A 22057-nucleotide genomic window follows, 5' to 3' on the forward strand; every position below is an offset into this window, starting at 1 on the left:
CACCTCTTCCAGCACTTTGAGGAGGACTGTTTTTAGGCCATCTGAGAGACACAGTCTTCCCTGGGGTCTCCTCCCAGTTAGACATACCTAAAACGCCCCGCCACCTCAACCGGTTCCTTTCAGTGCGGAGGAGCAGAGGCTCTACTCCGAGTCTCTCCTGGATAACCAAACTGGTAGAGTCTCCCAAGGCAGATTGGTCCCAGATGACTGGACAGACAAAGAGCAATTTCTTTAGTCTTTATTTGCTTATTTGTCAGGGACCATGCACAGAAAATCATTAAACTCTGATTGAGTAAAGACGCACTGTGTTACACAAATAGTAAAAACAAATACGTACATAAAATACACAATACATTCTCAGTACGTATATGGACAGATGACAGCAAGGAGCTCAATGTCCCTCCCCTGGATGTGGGTTACTGGGAACCACCCTACATGGATTTGGCTTCCTGTGGGCCCACCACCTGCAATAGGAGCCATACAGGTTGGGTGCAACGTGCTGTGGGTGGCGGAGGCCTTGGTGTTCTGATCCTAGCTTACTGAAGCATCTGATAATTAAAGAAGTCTTACCTGGTTTGGACAATTTTGTGATACTTTCTAATACTTCCTGTTATCTCTGTAGCAGTAATCAGACACAGAATTACACACTCAAACAGGCATTATCTTCACATATAAGCATGTTTTCATCACCTTCGTAGACGTTCCGATTTATTGCAAGGTCTCTGTGGAACTCTGTGGCATCGAACTAATCATAACATCAATTGTTATTCAAGCAGTTCAGTTTCATTTGCACTTTCCCAAATCCTACAAAACAAATAAAATGTTCAAAAATATGAAAGTTTTATAAAAAAAACTGACTAGAAAAAGCTTAACAGCAGAAAGGATTTTTTTTCCTGCTGCGGTACCATTTTTTATCATCAGTTATCATGAAAAAAGTATTATGTCAGAGATTTATAGACACAAAACTGGATGTAAATCGTTCTGCATTAAGCTTTAAACGAAAGACGGGTGTCTGGACGCTCACAGCGTTCCTACGGGACTCAGTCGGAGGTGTTAAAGCCTCGTAGTGTCCGTGTCAAACGGTAAGAGCAGAACTCTGACAGAAAGAGGTGGGTCATCATGGCAGCCGTGACACACTCACCTCCCACAGTAACAGGAATGACAGGCTGGCGTCAGTAACAGAACACGGAGACGACAACAGGAGGGGAAACCACTTCACTTAGCATCGGAGGCTTAGAGAAATGAAGGGAAGGGCGAGAAGGTTATAGTGAAATGCTTTGTGTGTTTACACGTGTGTGTTTCAGAGGAATATTTTTAAAGTGCACATGTGATGCAACTTTTTTATTTTACCAAAGAAAAGATGACATGACACTAAAATATGAATTTGAACCTATAACGAAGGATAAACACTTTAAATTGTACAAGACATTTCCTGTAATGGTTCCCCAAAACAGATTTATCTTGTCCCTTTTTTCCCCAAGGGGTTAAAAAAATTCATAAAGTCTTAATACACTCCAACAAAAGCCTTTATGCTTTTGTTCAAAGCGGCTGTTTTTAATCACACTGCCATTGCTTCACCGTAGCGTAGGATTTAGAGTCAGTTTGTCATGATCCTAGAGTTTTGTGTTTTTGCTTGTTTTAGTGTTTTTAGTCTCATTTTTTAAAAGACATCTACTTGTGTTCATTGTGTTTTCAGTTGTCATGATTCTCCCTGAGCCACTGATCACAGTTCTTCTGCTCATTTACTCACCTGTCTCATATTTGCTAATCAGCCCAGCTGGAATCACTCCTCCCAGCTTCTTCTACTCTTGTTTTTCTCTTGTCAGATTCTACTGTTGTTTTTATGCATCTACTTGTTTCCCAGTATGCTTGCTCATCTTTTCATTTTCTTTTTTTTGCTGTTTTTTGAGCACTTTATTTTATTATTGAAGTATTTAGTTTATTTCATTGAGCTCTTCTGACTTTGAGTCTGCGTTCTAGGTCCACGTTTTCCGCTATACATGACAGTTTATTTTTGTGTTTTATGTCTTCGCTGCTAAAACTAAAAATGCTTTTTTATTTTACCTGTGAGGTAAACATTTCACCAGTCTTTGTTTTTGTGATGAAGGAACTGCGGTTTCATTTTGCCTTCAGTAAGAAATTAGAAAGTGAAATGATCTTATGATTCTGTATTTATACTGGTAAATATTTAGTTTTTAATTCTAACAGGGAATTTAGACTTGTTAGGGAATATTTTGTTCTTAGGCAAATGTTAAACTTCTAATAAAACAAAAAAGCTCAGGAAAATGAGTTTTGACTTTCCACTTCCACAGTACAGTAAATGCAGCAGGATTTAAAGTTGGGAGAAGATAAAGGTGATTTTGCTCAGTAGTATTTATTTAGTAGTATTTATTTATCACTTGTTTCAGTCTTCATTTAGCTGTTTATTTGCTTAAAAGTTTATATACATTTTCAGAGCTGGATTGCCATTTTTAAATTTCTTCTTTCATTTATCATCTGTTTAAATTTTCTGACCAACATTAACTGTTGCTCGATGCATTTAACAAGGATTGGCCATTCTTTGACAGTTAAAAATAAAAGTAAAGCCATACAAATAAACGATTATAGAACAAAAACAGGTTAAACTTTCTTGCTTGGATTAAAAAAAAAAACAGCACAGGACAGAAAACTGGCAGAGCATTGATAGAACATTTATTTTTCAAATGATGTCAGCATAAACTTACACTGATAATTTGAATGTAATAGCAAAGTTAAGTTATGATTAATGATTTGAAAATAAAGTTGACAAAATTTCTACTTTTCTGAGCTGAAGAAGTAGCATGCTTCTTTCCGGCAAATGCGCACCACTCACCGACTAAAATATTTTCAAATCTAGGAAGCCTCAAAAAGCAGACAGGCTTGTGGATGTATGTGTTTTTAATGTTTCGCTGTTGGTCCACACAAGAAAATGTTATTAAGCACAGAGAAAGTAAAATAATGCATAATATTTGCCCTTTGAAGGATCTCCATTCTTCTGAAATATTTTCCTCCCAAGAAAGAAGACAGCCATATCTTACAAAACTGATTTAATAACTCATATTGTTTAAATCATTTTACAGTACCGCTCTCTTTCCGCTCAGTTTGCAGCTAAAATGCGTCGGAGCCAAAACTGGACGCAGGATCTGCTGCCACAGTGCACACGATTTCATGCAACGTCAAAAACGGCACGTGACCGTTCATGCATCAAACGCGAAAAGGGAACGAGAGATAATAGATGTATTTGTCTGAACTTGCTGACAGATGGATGAACGTGTTCACTTGACAGAACATGCAAAAGGCTTAGTCATGCCGCTCTCACCCCGAGGCTGTCAGTGGCTGCCATCAGCACAGGGCAGAGAAAACGGAGCATGAGGTGATATTAATAGCTGATCATTTTAACATTTTTAGATCTCAAATGAAATAGGATTGGTTGATGTTTTCTCTGCATAATCATATATTCTACTTTAGCGTGCATATTGTCTCACACAAAGGAGGACTGCTCTTTGTAATATTCTCCCCCTTGTAACTGCAGTGTCTCCATCCAGCAGGTGTTGTGTTGAGTTGTGTTTTCAGTGTGGCTCTTTTGGATTCTTTACATGACTGGTCATGTTATAAATAACAGCAGAAAGACGAGACACAGGGAGCCTATGTAGTTTTATTGTTAAGTTTTTATCAATATTAAAGCTCAAATTTAATTTTTTTTTAATAGTTCCATCAAGAGTTACAAAGTCTAAATGCTACTCCAACTTTAGGCTTTTAAACATGGTGGCCCAAGCATTTTCATTGGTTGTTGGTGGATTTGAGCCCACTTACAGCCCCTGATGAAAGCTGTTGTTGGAGTAAGAGCTACTGTAACACCAATCCTCGAGTTGTCGGTTCATCGATTAAAACAGGAAACAAGAACCGGCTCAGAGGTAGCCCTGGAACTGGTTTGGTGGAAAAACCTTGAAGTTTGAATTTATCCAGCTTTCTAACTTCACTCAACTCAATCAACAATTTGATGCTACTTCTCTCACATAATTAAGTTTCTAAGTAAGTTTGTGCACATGGTTTCCTAAACTGAGGACTCAAAAATCTTTCAAAGCCTGCTTTTATTTTATACACCTGACACTCACTGTGTGCTGTAATTTAAACCATCACAACTCAATTTTTTTTAACCAATTGTCAAGCACTGTGACAAATGTAAGATGTTTATGAACCCAGATAATCATAAAATAAAATGCCACATTCTTATTCCACATATTGTACTTAAATCTCTTTCCATATTATTAGGCAACAGTCAAAAAAAATGTACATTTTCTTTTCTAAACTAAAAAAACAGGTACAATTATTTGAAAAATTCAGATCCAAAGTTGACACTGCTGATCTTGTTTTCTTTCAGTTATTAAAGATTATTGTAAATTTGACATTTCATAATTATAACATGCATCTGAAAATGGTTATAGCTTTCTTTTTAAGGATTTTTCCCAATCTGGGACTAGTATTTTTTTGTTTTAGTTTTATTTTTAGTTAGGTAGCCTCTTAGGTTAATTATTGGGTAAAACAGAAGAGTTTATTTAAACCTCTAAAATTTACAATTTTACAATTATTAAGAATGTAGTTTGGTTGTTGTAATTAAGCTGAAATGATCGGGTAGCCAAAGTTTTGCATTATTCCACTTTATTTTGTTTTGTTAATCTGAAATTTTAAAAAACAAAAACATATCTGTCCTGCTTAACCCATAACTGGTCATTTAAACCATTAAGTAATATTTGAAAGACTTATTTAGTCTCTGAATGGTAATGTTGCCAAAGTCTTTGTTTATCTTTGGTTTAATCCAGTTTCAAAATCTTCTTGACTGATTATCATAAATTGTTGTGACTAAAACTAACCTGGCACAGAGTAGCTGCTCCAGTGGCTGTACACTCATTTTTTGGGGGTAAAAGTAACATTTATTTTATGCTTTGTCAGATTTAGTTACTTTAGATCAAATAGTTATAATGCTTAGCTGGGTTATAAGACAGATTTTGAAACACCTACATGCAGACATGAGCACTTGGCTGATGGAGTGACGCGAGCCTGTAATGAGATCAATAAGCGATCGTTGGTGTGGTCTGGTTTCACTGAGCATCGATGAGGCCCCTGATGTGCTGACTGGGAACAATTAGCATCGGTAAGCAGAGCTAACAGGGCTGTGAGTGATGACGGCAATGACTGGATGTCTGAATTCACGTGTGTGGGTGGGTGAGTCATCGTCATTCTGACACAGGAGTCCCGTCCCGCTCCCCTCCTCTCACCCCCCTCACCCACGCACATGCTAACCGTGCAGGTACAGAGAGCTTTGCCAAATCCATCTGGCAAAAGTCAGCTCTGCTGAGTGAGTAAACAGTGATCCTTGGTCAAAACAAATCAGCCTACGCGGAGAATACAATCTGCTTCAGCTGTTCTGCGTAGGAAGCAATGAAATCAGGATAATGAACAAAAAAAAAAACAACAACAAAGAAACAAAAACGGACAATAAGCCTCGAACAAAACCCTGGTAAACAGACTTAATAAAATAGAAAACTGATGAGCCGTGAGATAAAAGGAAAATGACTATCAGCGGTTCTCAGAAAGTTTGCATGCTGTGAAAAATGAGCAAAAATAGAATTCTGAAATCTGCAAATGATCCTTATTGGAAAAAGCAGACTTTTACATTTTAAATTGGTGTTTTTAGAAATGTATCTGCACCTTATAACATTCTTGTCTACAATTTCAAAGAGAGATTGGGGCCAAAATGCAAAAGCAAGGTTTGAAAACCTCAAAAAACAACATTTTATCTCATGATTCAGTATCCTGTAGAAATAACTACAGCGAAGTGTAACGCCTGACCTGAGAGTAAAACTGGGATATCCACTCCTGGGAAGATTAATGATAAATAAATAGTTCTAACTAGGAATATGACGTACCAATTCACCGACACACACATGCACAATGTGATTGGATCAGAAGGGCAGATGTGTGCAAGTGTAGTTTTGGGAATAAAACCAGAAGCTGCACTTCTTGCTGTTTAGCAGTTTTAATTCATTCAGTGATGCCTTCTGTCCAGCAGCACCAGTATGAACAGCAACAAACACTGAAGATGTGCTCGCTCTGATTATGTGGATCAACTAATATTCTTGAAAGAAGAAAAAAGGGAAGATAACATTTTGTTTCATGATTCAAAATGAAAAAAAATGCATTTTGCTTCTTACTGAGTTACTGAAAGAGTGTTTAACTGCTGCTGGCAGTTTTTAATTTTGCACTCGGCCCCATTTGAGTATGCTGTTAAAAAGTGTGGTTTTATAAAAGCTCTGATTGTGAGCAGTCATTTTTGTATAATGCAGTAAAAAAAAAAAAAACTAGCCCTCATAACTAACATGGGATCACTCCTTTGTTTTGTATTGCACTGAATCTCAGTGTGTTGAATCAAAGCATATTTCATTGCTTTGTATTGCAATAAAAAGCTCAATTACATTGGTTTTTGCCACTTGGGCATCTTTATTATATACTTATTTTGTCAGATTGTTGGCAGTTTACTGAGATGCTTATTTTATTGGCCACAAATCAGAGATACACCTCCCTAATCTTAACTTATATAGTGCAACTAAAGTTTCAACTTTAAAAAACTTTATAAAGTGTTTCTCATTCACCCATTTACATCTTATGCTTTTTTTATATACACTAATAAGCATATTAAGACCAGTGTCCTGTACTTGTCCTTCAGCACGCTGCAGGGTTGGGAATCAGAACCCCAAATCTTGCAATTGGAATATGATCATTAGTAACCTTTAAGTTGGGCTGCTCCATTTATACATTTAGTTTTACTCTTATAAGCTCAGCCAGTAACAGGAAAAAGAAAATATTTGTTGTCGTCATCTACACGTGCATGTATGCGATTAGTCTTTTCCCGATTAGGCTCTTATCCGCCTCAGCTGGGCTCTAGTAAGAACAGTTGCTAACCTGCAGGGTTTTGGTCTGGCTTGCTGGGTTTTTTCAGGACACGAGCGTCCGAGTCGTGACACGGAGCATGTGTGTCTCTCTGCGCGCCCGTATGTGCCCGAGCCTCTGTAGGAGTTCGAGTGGTTCGTATGAGCACATGCAAAGATGAACACGCTGAATCGTTTGTATCGTCTGTGGGTTTATATTTATATATTCGTAATAGCAGGAGGTTAGATCGTGCAAAGCCACGACGGTGATAAAAGAATCAGGAGTTTAAGGCAGTTACACAACAAATGTCACTGTAAGCTGTCTAAATGACTTTGTCTTGAATGAATTTAATGTGAAGTTTAAAAGAGGATTATGTCAAGCACTTTGCAAAATTAAGTTGTATCCACGGGGGACAAAAACTGTTTGTTTTTTTATTACAAGGTGAAATATACAGGTTTAATGACTCCTGTTGTGTTCTTTTCTAATAAGTGTGTCATAATATTTCAGAAGCTGCATGATTGTTGTTTTGAATGAGTAATGGGACTGCAACTTCTGATGTTAAGTATTAAATATTTTGCCTAATACAGCAGATCTTATTAATTTTTATTTTTTTTCCTGCAATTAAGGATGTATTTAGAGTCAAACATTAGTGTTACTGAAAAAAAATCTTGAGTCATACCTTGGTGTCACTCAACATCAATAAATGTGGGCGATGATGTAATTGCATGTGTGCGTATGTGTCTGTCTGTCTGTTAGCAAAATATTTAATGAACCACTGAATGGATTTCAATGAAATTCTCAGAAAGTAATCAGTGGATGTACATTTACAACTGATTATTGTTTGGAGTCAACCTTATTAAAGATAGCTGTCACAACTAATCAACCTTAACAAGCACAAGAATGGCTATGACTCAGTCAGTTTTATTGATAGTGACTTAGAATTTGGTGTGGTAGTAGCTGAGAGTCATCCCCCCAACACAAACACCAAGTGCTAACAGATCATAATGTTTGAAGTGAGAAATAAAACATCTTTAGAAAAGAAGTCGTTTAGAAGCCTGAAGAACTTCTAGGCCTTCTAGGTTTTCAGCCATTTGTATTGGGACGCGTGTTTCGCCTGTTTCTCTCTTGAGTGACAAAAGTACAAGATTACTGAAACGTTTTTAAATCAAATGCCTCAAAACAAACCAAGAGCAGCCTCTTCAGTATATAGCTGCTGTAGTGCTGTTGTCTCTTCCTGTCCAGGCTGGGATGATCCTGCTGACTTATCCACCTGAACACATTAATGTCTGCACACACAACAAAAAAGCCCCGCTTTGACTCGAACTGTTCAAGTCAACTAAAGGAGCTCCCCCTGCAGAGTGCTGTGTGCTGATGCATGTTTTCACCCGGCTGTAAAAACAAACAAACTGTGTGTGAGACCCATCGCAGCTTTCTCATTATGCTGACTTTTCTTTGTAGCACATGAGTAAAATTATTGGCAGTATAATTAAGAGTAAATCACAGAGCTGTGAAAGATTACGTGGCTTACACGAGTTCACTGATTTCCCAGCCTCTTTTAGACTTGGCAGGAGAACTGTTTTTTTGGCCGGTAATGGAGGCTGTCAAGGGACATTACAGCACAGAAGAGGATTTAATAGCCCGAGTGAGAGATGGAAGCTTAAGTGTTTGTGACAGAGAGAGAGAGAGAGAAAGAGAGAGAGAAGGGTTTTCTCACATTTGATTTCTGCCATAGTGGGACACAGAAGCTGCATCGATAAGTGAATGTCACACCTTTTCTTTAGGGCAAGCAGTATAAACAGCAGCAGACTGCTGAGAACAAAGTATCTGATTTGAAATTAGGGTGATTCATCAGTCTCTCTTTTCTTTGTCTGCACCAACAACCTTGCTCCGGTCGTTCCAGGCACTCACGTTAAACATAAAACTACTGAATTAGACAGATTATTTCGTCTGCCATTCAAGACGCAGAGTCATCTCCAGTGGGTGACGGTCGCACTGTCAGGTCATTCTCATTTTTATGACATCAGCCTACGAACGATGACAGGCAGGAACTCTCAGACACACACAGACACGCGCAGTACGCCCCACCCCACAAAAACGTAAATAATGTTCATATTGAGATGGCTTCACAACCATAATGAACAAACAATAATTAACTGATCAGTCATTAACTAAACATTAATTTATTTTGTACTTTTACTCCTGTGCCTCTTCTATTAGATTTATTTGCAGTTTAACACACTCGTGTTATACATTAAATAAGCACAAAAGACAAAATTACCATTCATTTAATTTGTCTCATTTTATCAGTTTGGCCTGTTATGTAATTTCGCTAAGTGTTAGCTTTAAGCTAGCTGAATATAGGGTGCAGCTCTGTTGAAAAAAAGGTTGTTTTATCAGCAGCCAGGTAATTACGTTATTAATGTACAAAATGCAGCATATAAAATTGTAGTAAAATGATGAAACACAAAAATTAGGTACAGTAGATAAAATATGTAACAATTAGGTTAAAAAGCATATAAGCCTGAGTTCTGTTTCTCTGCTTCCAAGGTTTTTAAAATGTAGCATTACTATATCTTTAATATTTCCTGTGCAAATGTTCAAAACGTTAATGGATCGGTGACTAAAATCCTGACCCAACTCCCCTCCATGTGCTGTTAGCTCTCCTCGGACCAACACTGATGTTCACATTTGAGCTTCCATGGCACAAAAAGCAGAAGTAATTTTTGCTTATATGTTCTGTATTATTTATTTGACATTTTACATCCTCTCGGCTTAAATTCAGAATATTTATGGCTGCCCTCAGTGTTGTTTTGCTTTCGGACAGTAGTTTTGCACTAGCAGTGAATGAATGAGTGCACAAGCAACACCCGCTAGGAGACACAGACACACATGTGATAGTCCAGTCCCCAATCAGTTAAATCAGTGAGAATGAATCATTTCTTTTGTTCCGAAGTCCACAAACTGTCATGCATGCTGCAGCTTCTGTCATTCAGATTACTGTAACTTTTCATTTACCAGGCAGCTCGAGCGCTCCATCGACCTCCTCCTGCATGTAACAACGACCACAGCCAGGGCTCATTGGAAAAAACGTGAGCGCTCCTCCTCCACCCTCTGTTTACCCGCCGCGTTCAGCACCGACTTGAAAACTTCATTGCTCATTTGTGAATCAGCGCGCGCCCGGGCTCCATCGGACGTCATCAGGCCTTCTCGCCCGTTACGCCGAGGTCCTGTTTGTGCTCTCAGATCTGCAGAGCATTTGTTGCTCTGAGTCCCTGCAGTGCTTCAGACAGAAGGGCTCCACAACTGGGAAATAACCAGAGACTCGAAAAAGAGAAAACGTTCTTTCCTTCTGTGTTCTGGACTTTTAATCTTTTCTTTTTATTTTATTTTTGTATAAACGCTGAGTCGACATTTACATCATTGTTTTCCTGTTAGTTCCTTCCACATGTTCTTTTGGACGCCTGACTACTTCAGTGTACTTTTAGCCATTTCAGTCATTCAGCTACATTGGGGCTTTGGCTTTTAGTTTGAATATTTAACTTTATTTGAAAAGCATTTCTCATTGAAATGCATTGCTATAGGGCTGCAAAATAGATTGCAAATTTATTGTCATCGCAGTATCAGTGAGAGCAATCTGAATATTGCAAATGACTGCAATAAATCATAGGCCGTTATATTTCAAGTAGCATGAAGTCCTGTTCTGCATGCTGATAATATATTTAGTCAATCCAATGGACTCTCAATGACTTTGGTGCCCACATCTAGTTTAGATGATAATGATGACAGAAGAGAAACTGAGGAAAATGAGGGTTTATTGCAATTGATATCTAACAATAGTATCACAAGTTGTTCTAATATCATACAGCCCTAATTGAGAGCTCTACAAAGCTTTCAAAAATGTCCTTTTGTCTTCTTATGTATCCTCTTTGTCTTTTTCTTTCCTCCTTCTGCTCTTTGGTTTTGTTCTTCTTCTTCTTCTTCTTTTCCAAATATTTCAACTAACAATGAAAATTTAGCTATCATTCAACCCACTTTCACCTTTCTCAGCAAATTTCAGCAAACTCATTCAGCACTTGGCATTCACATTCATTTAGTCTCCTTTTGGGTTATTCATTTTGATTTTAATTCAGACTACGACGGTGCATCACTACTGATAATTTCTGAAACACATTTAAAAAGGCTAAATGCTTGACCCAATTCCACACAACAATCGTCGGTTCTTTATTCAGCCTGAGCTGCAGCAGGATTTGAATGTTCAGGTCCTCGTCACTCCACCAGCTGTTAGCAACACAAAATGTAGGTCAGGCCTGTGCACTTTACAGTGCTCTTGTCACATTACAGGATTTCTGTTGTGTCTTTAAGTGTCAATCCAGCTCAAGCAGCTCCTCTTGATGGCACTCTAGCTGTCACTGGCAGCATTTTTGAACAAACTTTGTTGTATATTTTCAGAAATGTTCCTGGAGTTCCGTTTATTAGTTAAGGCTCCTGAACGTGTGTAAACCACAGAGAAAAGTCAGTTATTGTTATTTTGCTAATCACAAAGATTGAAATCAGACAGAAAGTTAAAGCAATACTTCTGATCTTATGAAGTTGGGTGAAAAGTTACGAACGCTTAATTCCTTACCCGTGATCGATAGCTTTTTGAACAACCTCAATTTGGAGAAACAGAGTTTGATTCAGACTAAATGAGCAAACTAATGGATAGTCGTAGTGTGGTCAAGATCAAAGTGAGTTGCTACAGACAGATTTTGTAGGAGTTCATGCAAACACGGTTAAACAAACCTTTACTCTGCTGTCAATTTCACATTACACATTTAGAATTACAGATATATTATATATTTTTTTTTTACCAGAAGTGGAAAAACCCAACTTCAAAAGATCTGAACTATCTCTTCAAAAATCTGTCATAGAATTTCACTTGTTTTCATTGAAGTACAATTTGTAGAGAGCACAGATGTGGTCAGAAGTGGCTTATGTAGCTCATCCCTGTAGAATTTTCATCAGTAGTCCTGCTCTTGTTTTATTTATAGATGGGTTAATGGAGGAGGGAGTTAGTGAACGAGGGACTGTGGAAAATGAGTAAAAAGGCTTCTTCGCTCACACATAGCATCATATAGTGTTTTGAGAGGGACAGAGCTCTGACAGCAGCTTCTGTTTATATGCTTCTGTCTCCAGATCATGTGGCATTCAGATTACAAGGAAACCCTGAGCAGATCCCAGGTCAGTGCAACCGAGAGGGAACAGGCAGGAAGCTGAATTTCTCTTTTCTAATACGAAGATTGGCTAAATGTTGAAAAAGATGGAAAGTAGGTTTTTGTTTAATTGGGAACATTAGTGCCAGATGCCTTTTTACTTCTTCCTCTTCTTTTGGCTTTACAAGATGCATCAAACACCTTATCACCTACACAGCACTAATAGTCCAAATTATGAGTCCTATTCTAAATAAAGACAGTGGTGAAAGAACAGGACACCTACATTTTATGACCTGTCCTTTTGGTCTGCATTCAGTTGTGAAGATTCTTTCCTTTGGTAGATTTTTAAAAAAGCCACTAAGCCATTTTATAAAATGTTTTAGATTTGAGGCAAGGATCTAGCAGATTAAGTCTTAAGTTAGTATTAGTGTGTTAATGCTTTATACAAAACAGGATGGTAGTGGTTTGGCTTTAGTTGATCTAGATAGCTAAGGCTAAATTTACTGAAACATGTATGTCTGTATGTCAGTTGGAAAACAATGGCCAGTAAAAGCAGCAAACAAGCCAATCCAAGATAATATATTATACACAGTGCAAGAAGGGATGATCTGTTGGTTTGTGTTCTGTTGTTCTTGAATTTGTGTCTTTGGGCTGATCTGGGTTTTAGTTTGGTTCCTGTTCAGTGGGAATTAGTTCAGTTCTGTACCGTCATTGTTACTTCTTGTTACATTTTCTATAATCTGTTCCCTGTGAGTCTTTCTTTCGTAATCTTCAGCCCCTCTTGGTCTTGACTTAGACTCGTTACACCTGCATCCTTCTGGTCATCACCTCCCTCAGTATATATAGTCCTGGAATTCCTTTAGGCATTTCCGGATCTGTGTAGTCAACACTTCTTAAGCCTTTGTTTGTTTGCGTTTAATCTAGTTTTGATCCGTAGTTATTTTAAAGAGCCATCTTTTCTCCCTGTCTTCTACCTGCTTGCATCTGGATCCATTCATCCATCCTTTCATGACAATCGATTCCTCTTGTTCTCACCAATCATCTTGCTTTTACGTCTCAGGAAAAAAAAAAAGTAAATAAACACAACCAGTTTATATACTTATATTAGACGAAAGAAGAAACCAAGCAAAGCAACATAAGCAGCACAACGGAACAGAATCCTACGCCCCTCCTCACACTGGACAAGGACTATGTTGTAAAAACAAACAAGTGAGCACGTGGATGGTCTTTGCGAGGTCTTGAGGCTTGTATGAAGAATGCAATGGGCTCCCCATGATGCACGAGGGACTGTGATAGGTCCACGATGGTTTTAAGAATGTGCAAAACGTAGAGGTTCTGATGGTTTATCATTATGATGGCAGCGTGTTGGGATCCTAGGTTGAGCCCGGCTTAGTGTGGTGGCAGCATATCCATGACGCACAGGAGTGGCTTGGTCATGGAGAACTTGTGACAGGACTGGCAACGCTGGCCTCATGCCTAGCCTATGACGGCGATTGTGACAGTCATGGAAACAACCCAGCACAGACGGGACACTCATTGCTGCATCTTAACGCAGTCTGAGAGGGTTGTGGCGAGGTGGACTTATAGAGTGTGTAATTTTTACCATGTTTCAGGACTTGATAAAATTTTGCCCCTGCGCAGAGTTTTATTGCAGATTTCAGTGTAGTTTATTACATTTTCTCTCTAATAAGTCAGTGATGTTTTTCCTTCAAATAACAACAAAACACTGACTCATTAAAAGTCTGTATAATGAGTCAGTGTACAAGATATCTTGGTTTCCTGATGAATAAAGGGGTTTTCCAATAATACATCTTGCTCTCTGCTTGGTTGTCATGCATCTGCTATGATCACAGGAAACACTTGACAAGTAGTAGGCGTAGTGTAACTAAAGGGAACAACTAGTTTATGGTCCATGGCCAAGTCTCTTTGATCTTTGTCCTACCGTATCCCGGTGACCAGATATTTTCAATACATCTGATCGCCAATTACTGCTGCTCTTCTCATCCCGGAGCCACCACCGCTGAACACTCGCAGTTGGCAGAAAAAGAGGCAGGGGCGGGTGAGAAGACGAAGGGAGGTTCACGAAGCAGCAGAGGAGAGGAGAGCAGAGGGAGAGAGGGCGAAGATCAAGGCTTTGTTGTGGTTCTTACCGAGGCAAAATTAAAGACTCAGACGGAGCACGTCTACAGGAATCTGTTGCAGCTGAGCAGTTCAAACACAAATGATGCAGAGGGGGCACTCGGCGAGCACCATGGGACGACATCAGGACAACGCACACCTTCTCAAACAGGCTCAGGTAGTGGCTTTGATATTAACTTAGATGCTTGCTGTTGTGATTGTGTGTGAACAAAGAGGAGTGTGTGAAAGCTATTTAATCAGTAATGATGAGACGGTTTAAATAGGACAACTTGAAGCCGTGTCTAAAATAAGCTTGTAGTTTTTAGGTCAATTGTGTTTGTGAGAAAGTGGTGAAGACACGCTTAAGAGAGTCAGTGTCACTATTGTTCCTTAGGGAGCGGCCCTTCTATTTGTTGAGAGCTTTGTCCAATTAAATTGTTAACTGGGCCTGAAATGGGTGTGCAATCTCAATCCAACACAAGAGTTGGCATCCTTTAGTGTTTGACTCAAATGTAAATAATTATAATCCATTTGTCTGGAGTTAAAAGAAACTTTTCCCACTATGAACTGTATGTTAAAAAATAAATTTAAAAGAATCAGAGTTTGCTGGTGCCCCTTCTCTAAATTGCTGGTTTTATTAACAACTCAGTAGATAAGTGTGAGCGCTGCTCCTCAGAACATGAACTTTGACGTGCTTTGTTGGCCGTTTCAGATATGGCTCCTTAAGTTGAAAAAGCTTTTTTTTATAAAAACAACAATGCTGTCCACTGCAGTTACATTTTCAGTAGTCGTACTGTTCATTCAGCTGAAGAGGAGCTCATCTGTTCCGTTTATCACTTGGCTGGTTGTGGCCCTCCCTCAGCTTTTTCTTTTTTTATTTATCTCTCTTTCTCGACTCTCACCATCTGCCTTTATGTCTGATCTGCCTGCACAAATTTCCTAACTGTCTCTCAGGAGAAGCCTGGGGCGTGTGGGGGGCATCAGATTTAAAAAAAAGACAAAAAAAAACACTTAAGTCAAGAAGAGGGAAAAATGGGGGATCATCACTGTTATTACTTTTTTAAAGCAAGTATCAGCAGTGAAACATGTCTTTTTGTGTCTATAATTAGTTTTAAGGCTCAATTTATGATTTAAAAAATCGTTAGTAGTGACATGTTTGCTTGAACTGATCTGTATGTTTTACAGTTAATGCAGAGATTACCTTTATACATTTTTTCTGGGGGGTGGGAGGTTATTCACTTTTTATTTATGTTTGAACATTCTTAGTAGATGTTACAATCTGATTTAGAATGACCAAAGACTTTATTAATTGGAATTTAACACATGACTATCGTGGAAGTTTTATATGGTGAAGTAGTAATATTTCATTATCATTTCAATTAGCTGTTAGACATTAGAACGCCATTTTGCCAACAAATTGTTGCTGGTTCGAGCCCCTGCTCCGTCCGTCTCAGCCGTTGTGTCCTTGGGAAAGACACTTCACCTGCCTTGCCTTCTGGTGGTGGTCAGAGGGCTCGGTGGCGCCGCTGTAATGGCAGCCTCACTTCTGTCAGTCTGCCCCAGGGCAGCTGTGGCTACGATGTAGCTCACCACCATCAGTGTGTGAATGTGCGGATGAATGGGTGAATAAATGTGTGAATGAATGGGTGAATGACCCCAAAGCACGAAGCAATACTGTTTTTATATAAACAAGAAGTGCAAATGTAGCAAAAAAGTATTCATTTTGAAAAATATTTGTTTTAGTATGTCTAGAGACTTTGAGGATAATATTAAAATCCAGCTTTTTCCTTTTTTTTTTTTTTTTTTTTTTTTTTTTGAGGTCATTGTTGTTTTAACCAGTTAATTTCCAGAATCTCTCAAAACACTTGTGAGAGTGCTCAGCTTCCACATGTGAGTTGAGGGGCTTTGCTTTCTTGTCGCTAAAATTTTACAAAACAAACTCATCTTCAGAATAGTTACAGTGTTGCCACCGGTGTTTGGAACCCATCTCGAACCCTTCTGAATTTAGTTTTCGCTTGTCCAAAAGTGGCAGAAAGGATTTGGCGACCTATAAAACAACATTATAATTGACTGAAGAAAAAAAAAAAAAAGAGATTGCAATCAAACTGAGACATGAATTAGTCATAATTAGGACCCTTTGTGACTGAATTGAGACAAAAAACATAATTCGTGACATTGTCCCAGTTTATTTGCAGTTTCAACAAACATGTAAGTACTAATTCAGAGTGATTCCCAAGAGAAAATGTGTGTATTCTAACATATTGATTTTATGTGTTTAACTAGTTGCCAACAGTTGCAACCAGGTGATATATAAACTTCAAAGTATAGTCAACATTAAACTGAGACCTGTTTACCGTTTGATGTTGTTGCTGTGCACAAATGATCCAGATCAGCTTCTCTATTCTTAGGAGCTGAATCCACGCAAATCTTGTTTCACTTATCTGTGGGCATCAGAGGCCAGAGTTTGATTTTGTCTTCTGTTAAAGTGCACTGCATTTGTTGAGGGATTATGACCCATCTTTCTGTGTGCAGCGTGCACTGTATTACCCTGATAGCCTGACAGACTGATCCCAGGAGGCAGTTCTGGAACATCATGCTTGTGTGTGTGTGTGTGTGTGTGTGTGTATAAACACACACCCACTGTTGATTTACTCATTGACCATCTCTCCCCCTGCTGACTCCTGTGGGTCTTTATGCTGGGGGGAATCAATAACCTTCTCCCTCACCTCGCATCTCCACTGTTACTCTAACAGAGCGGCGCTCAGTGGTGCTCCGTCAGTTTTGCGTTGTCTTGAAAAAAAGGCCACACGCCTGCTGGAGGTTGGCTTTTAAACTTCAAAATCCAACGTCGAAAAAAACGGGGAAGTGATATATCTGAGAACAGTAGGATTAGTGTCATAAAACAGTCGTGACACCCAGCGGGGTGGGCGGGTGACTATAGACACACATAAATTCATGTTCCTACTATCACACTAACTCCCCGGCATTAGTCGAACAGAGTCCATTACTGCCAGGTAATAGGTGAATGTCACAAATGCAGGATGTCATAAAGCTCTGGAGTGGTCTAATGGATTTTGTTCAGGTTGAGTTGACACACGCACACCTCTTACGTGCACGCACATAAAGACCCGTGCTCTTCCAGGAAGCAGTTTCTTTTTTTTTTTTTTCACTATGTGCTCAAATCCCACCCCCGAGCTTTGACATCTCTGTTTAAACATTTGAAGATTTGTGTTACTCAAAGCAAACGACTAAAACCTCCACAAACTCACCTCAAAGGCTCGAGGTGTTTAAAAGTGACTCACGAAATTACAAATGCAGTGAAAAACTTTGGAACACGCACAAGCTAAGTGGCAAAAGCAGAGGTTGTTGCCAACAGATGGGAGATGGGAGGCTTATGGATGGGGCGATCATGTGAGCTCATTTGCTTCTAGTGCTGGCACAGACGGGCAGAGACGCAGGAAGAGAGCAGCCTGGAAAACATGCTCGGATTTATCTGTTGTTTTCTAGGCTTGACTCGTCTTCCGTTTTAGAATAAATTAATATGCTCTCTTATTACACACTGAGCTGTTTCTGCTTTTGTGTGTGTTTGTGTGTCGCGTTAGTAAAATATCTCATGAAACACTGAACAGGTTTTGTGGAAACTCGCAGCATCAATTGCTAGATTCACATCTACAACTGCATTTTAGTGTTAACCTGATTCAAAATGGCTGCTACAGCTAATCAACCTTAGCCAAAGCAAAAATGGCTATAATTCTGTGTATTTTACAGATATTGAGATATTTACAGATACGATATTTGGTATTGTAGTAGCTGCGAGTCATCCTCACTGCATACTCCAAGCACTAATTGATCTTGTGCACCAGATTTTGCCAGTTTGCGCATAACGTTATTTTAAAAATTTGACCAAAATGGTTTTAGTGCTGTCATTTCCCAACATAAGATGATCTTAGTTTAAACCTATTATCTATATTTGCCTAAACAGACACTTTTAAACTTTGTTACTTCTACCTACTGTGTTGTCATGTATGCTTTCTTCACTATGTTGGTGGTACTGAAAACAATAGGATGACAGAAAACTGTAATTTTATAGTTTAAAAGATATAATTTTCATTGTTTAGAAAGTTGACTTGCCCTCCCATGTCATCAGGACTCAAATATTTGTCAACTGAATTTGTATTTGTATTGTTTTAAGTAATATTTGAAAGGATTGAAAATCATTGTTCTATCCTAATTGTCTGAAGCCGTGTTACGTAACCCATCTCCCTTCATAAAGCTGAGCCTGTGTGTGTCTGACTCACAGACTCCACTTTCCTCTTGTGTTTGTGAGCAGCTCAGTGAGTTGCAGACTTGCTTTTTGTCACAACACACATTTGGATTAGTAAAACTACTACTTTTCTTTCAAGACAGTCGCCAACAGTCCCATTCAAAGTGAGAAAGAAGACATTAGATGCGTATGTGAAATCCTACAACCTTATTTATTTACCTAATTTTAAAGTACAATCCCTTAATGAAATAGTTCTGATTTTTTTATGTGTTGTTCAGTGCAGTTGTTATCAGTAATCAGTATTTACATGCAGTAGAAATTGTGTGCATCAGTTTGAAATATCAGACAGACGTTATCAGACAGAGACAAGCTAATAGCTAGTCGTCTGTCCATCATCATTATATTACAGCAGAACAGAAGGACAAAAAACACTTATCCCACTCCCTTTCTTATCTCCTTTCCTCTCATCTTGTCTTCCAGTCTTCAGGCACCAGTGTGGTGGTGGACATCGCCGTGATGGGAGAGGCCCACGGTTTGATCTCGGACCTGCTGGCGGACCCTTCCCTGGCCCCCAACACCTGCAGCTCCCTGAAGGCTGTCAGCAACCTTCTCAGCACCCAGATCAGCCTGCAGCCCCTGCATCGACCCCGCATCCCCACGGACACACACATCTGCTCTGACTCAGAGGACGGGCCGGAAAAAACGGAGCGACTGGCCATTCCGAAGGTTAATGTTTCTCTTCTTTCAAAGATTTCAGCCTACTAAGTTGCTGCGTAACAACGAGAAACTATATTTTACACTGCAAACAGAGTGTTTGTTGACATTTTTAATGTTTAATCTGAATAAAAAAATATGTGCAGTTTATAAGAGTTCCTGAGCTACAAAAACAAAAATCCTTAGCATTGTTGGTTCTTGGGGCTGTTTGCAGCAAGTTATAAACAGCTTCTTTTGAGTGGATATATAAAAGCATGGATGCATTTAGTAGAGATGGATCAAAACAAAATTATTCTAGACGTGTCACTGAAACACCCCACCACCATTACCTTATAAATAGTTAACATCCAAACCCAATATACCTGTTTTCCCCTTGATCTGCAGTGCTGTCGACTTGTCTCTGATTGTTTTGAGCTGAGCTGTTGAGTTCTTGTTAAGTATGTCTGTCTGTAGCTGGAAAATAACTTGTTATACACACCAAACGTTACGTTCATGTAGCATATTTGCTGTAAATGTACTCGATATGGCATAAACTGGAACTGCAAGGAAAGGTTTTAGTCAACTTGCATTTTATGTGCAAATGTGGTGTGAACGTGCTGAATGACTTTGCTGAAATTTGGTGAAGAAGCTGAAAACTGAGTTGTCAAAAGTAAAAGAAGCAGAATGTTAGCTAAAAGCCAAAAGTAGCACAAGGCTAGCTAAAAACTAGAAGTGGCATAAGAGGGCAAAAACAGAGCAGGTTTGCCGAAGCAGATTTCGAAGAAAGCATAGTTTTAGAAGGAACTGAAGTATAAAAGTTATAAAAGTCAAACATCACAGCACCCATCTCCTGAATGAGCTGAACATTTTGATAAATGACTGGTTTAAATAGCACAAAGTATACAGAAGTAGATAGATTGCAAAAAACAAACAAAGTAATAATAATAATAATAATAATTAATTAATAGTTTTTTAAAAATGCAGAATAGTCAATGAATGCAAGAAAGTAAATGGGCAAATTTTAAAGTAAGTAAAGAAAAAACAAACTTCTTTCTCTGGAGCAAATTAGGTTTTATTTATATGCTGCGCTGCGTGACAGTTATGCACACAAGTGTTCGCCCAGGTGTACCTCCTCTGTGCACATCAGCCTCATCTCCTCCCTCATCGCAGCACACTGCGGGGTGTAACTGCACAAACCCTGTCGTAGGCCAGCGCTTCGAAATATACACAGGAACCGCAGATGGCATATATGAAGCTAAATGAAACTAGCATTGCTTGAAGGAATTCATGTCACCAGCTCTCATGTAAGCCACAGTTTTAAACAAGGATCTCACAAAATCTGTTCTCTGAGTTTGTGATATGGATGACTCTCGGCTACTACCACAGCAAATTTCACTGCAGAACTGACTGTGCTATAATCCTTTCTGTGTATGCTAAGGTTAGCTGTGGTGGCCATGTTGAACTGGATTGACTCCAAAAGTGAATAAGTTGTAGTTGTGCAGCCAATGATTACTGTATGAACGTTTCATTAAAATCCATCCTGTGATTCATGAGATATTTTGCCAACAGACAGACAATGAAACACAGACACATTCAGCAACATTATCCCTCACCTTTTATGGTGGTGGGTGATAATAAAGCACGTGATGTGACAGAGGTAAGCCCACCTGGAAAGTTACAAGCTGTTTTCCACCTGTCTGGGTGCACTGAAATGTTGCAGACATGCACAGAATCCTAACAAGGCTGTGCTGGATTTCACCTCATTAGGTGTCATAGTGGATTCAATTTGTGATTTAGCTCACTGGCATTGTGCTGTGAAATGTTTTTTTAACAAACACAACAAAAAAGAGGTTTCACAAAGATAATCGGTGAAGCCAGCATTTGACGAGATTCTTTCTCAAGTTTTGACATTAAAGCTTTTCTCTCATTTGGCTCCAGCAGTTTGGGGGTTACCCATGCAGTCTAATTCAAACCAAGGGAAACATAATAAAACACTTGTTCATCTGTATTTGTGATGAGTAGGAAAGGAGAGAAACTATCGGTTCACCAACACGTGTCCACCACCAGCTGAAGTCTTTGGTAATAAACTGAAGGAAAAGGCTCAGGGTCTGCCTCCATTTCCCATTTTTAGAATCTTCAAGAGCCAAAAGTAAACATGCAGCCTGAGAGCGAAGCACTCTGCTGGGAAAATACGAAACTCCGAGGTCTTTAAATTATGATAGACTTTGGTCATTATAAGATTTCTCGGGAAAGAATTTACCTCCTTAAAATGAAAAAGGGCTTCCCAGTTCAGCAGGAGGTGACGTTCCAAATTTGTTTTTTATTTTTCGCATTAAATTTGGATCCTGATTTAAACCAAAATAAGACAATGGCTTTAGTTTACTGTTTTAATTTTTCATGGAAGAGAAGCTGCACAGCCACTTATTTGTTTACAGCTTTTTTCTTCAGAAATCATGGGGGAGGTTGTTTTTTGTTTTTTTTTAAGGGAACCAGGACCATCGTGTGTTCTGTTTTGTTACATCCAGGGTTTTAGCTGCGTGAGGTGTGTGTGTGTATGAGACTTTTTCTTGACTGTTTAAATTATGATAAACATAAATTATTATAAAGTACGAGGTGCTTATGGTGCAAGAACGATCCTGGGTCCATGTTGAAGTTAGATGGTGAACAAATAAGGAAAAGCTTGACGTCATTTTTAAGAATGTATTTATTTTTTAATATTTGACTGAAGTGGCTAGGTTCAGACCAACATTTATATGTGGTAACTGCAATGCGTGGGTAATAAATTACTTGAAAAACAGAACTCATATGAGACTGTCTGTCCAGTTCCATACTGGCTGAATGTTAA

At 38.8% G+C, this 22057-nt stretch overlaps 1 protein-coding gene across 1 annotated transcript in view; it reads left to right on the plus strand.

Annotated features, from left to right (window-relative positions):
* pde3a (phosphodiesterase 3A, cGMP-inhibited) overlaps positions 1-22057 on the plus strand; it is a 58784-nt gene that overhangs the window by 15454 nt on the left and 21273 nt on the right. The window contains exon 2 of the mRNA XM_017434088.3: positions 19000-19245. Within this exon, the coding sequence (XP_017289577.1) occupies positions 19000-19245 (246 nt within the window). The remainder of the gene's footprint in view (positions 1-18999; positions 19246-22057) is intronic.

The sequence above is a fragment of the Kryptolebias marmoratus genome, linkage group LG2, assembly GCF_001649575.2.
Source record: "Kryptolebias marmoratus isolate JLee-2015 linkage group LG2, ASM164957v2, whole genome shotgun sequence".
NCBI lineage: Eukaryota > Metazoa > Chordata > Actinopteri > Cyprinodontiformes > Rivulidae > Kryptolebias > Kryptolebias marmoratus.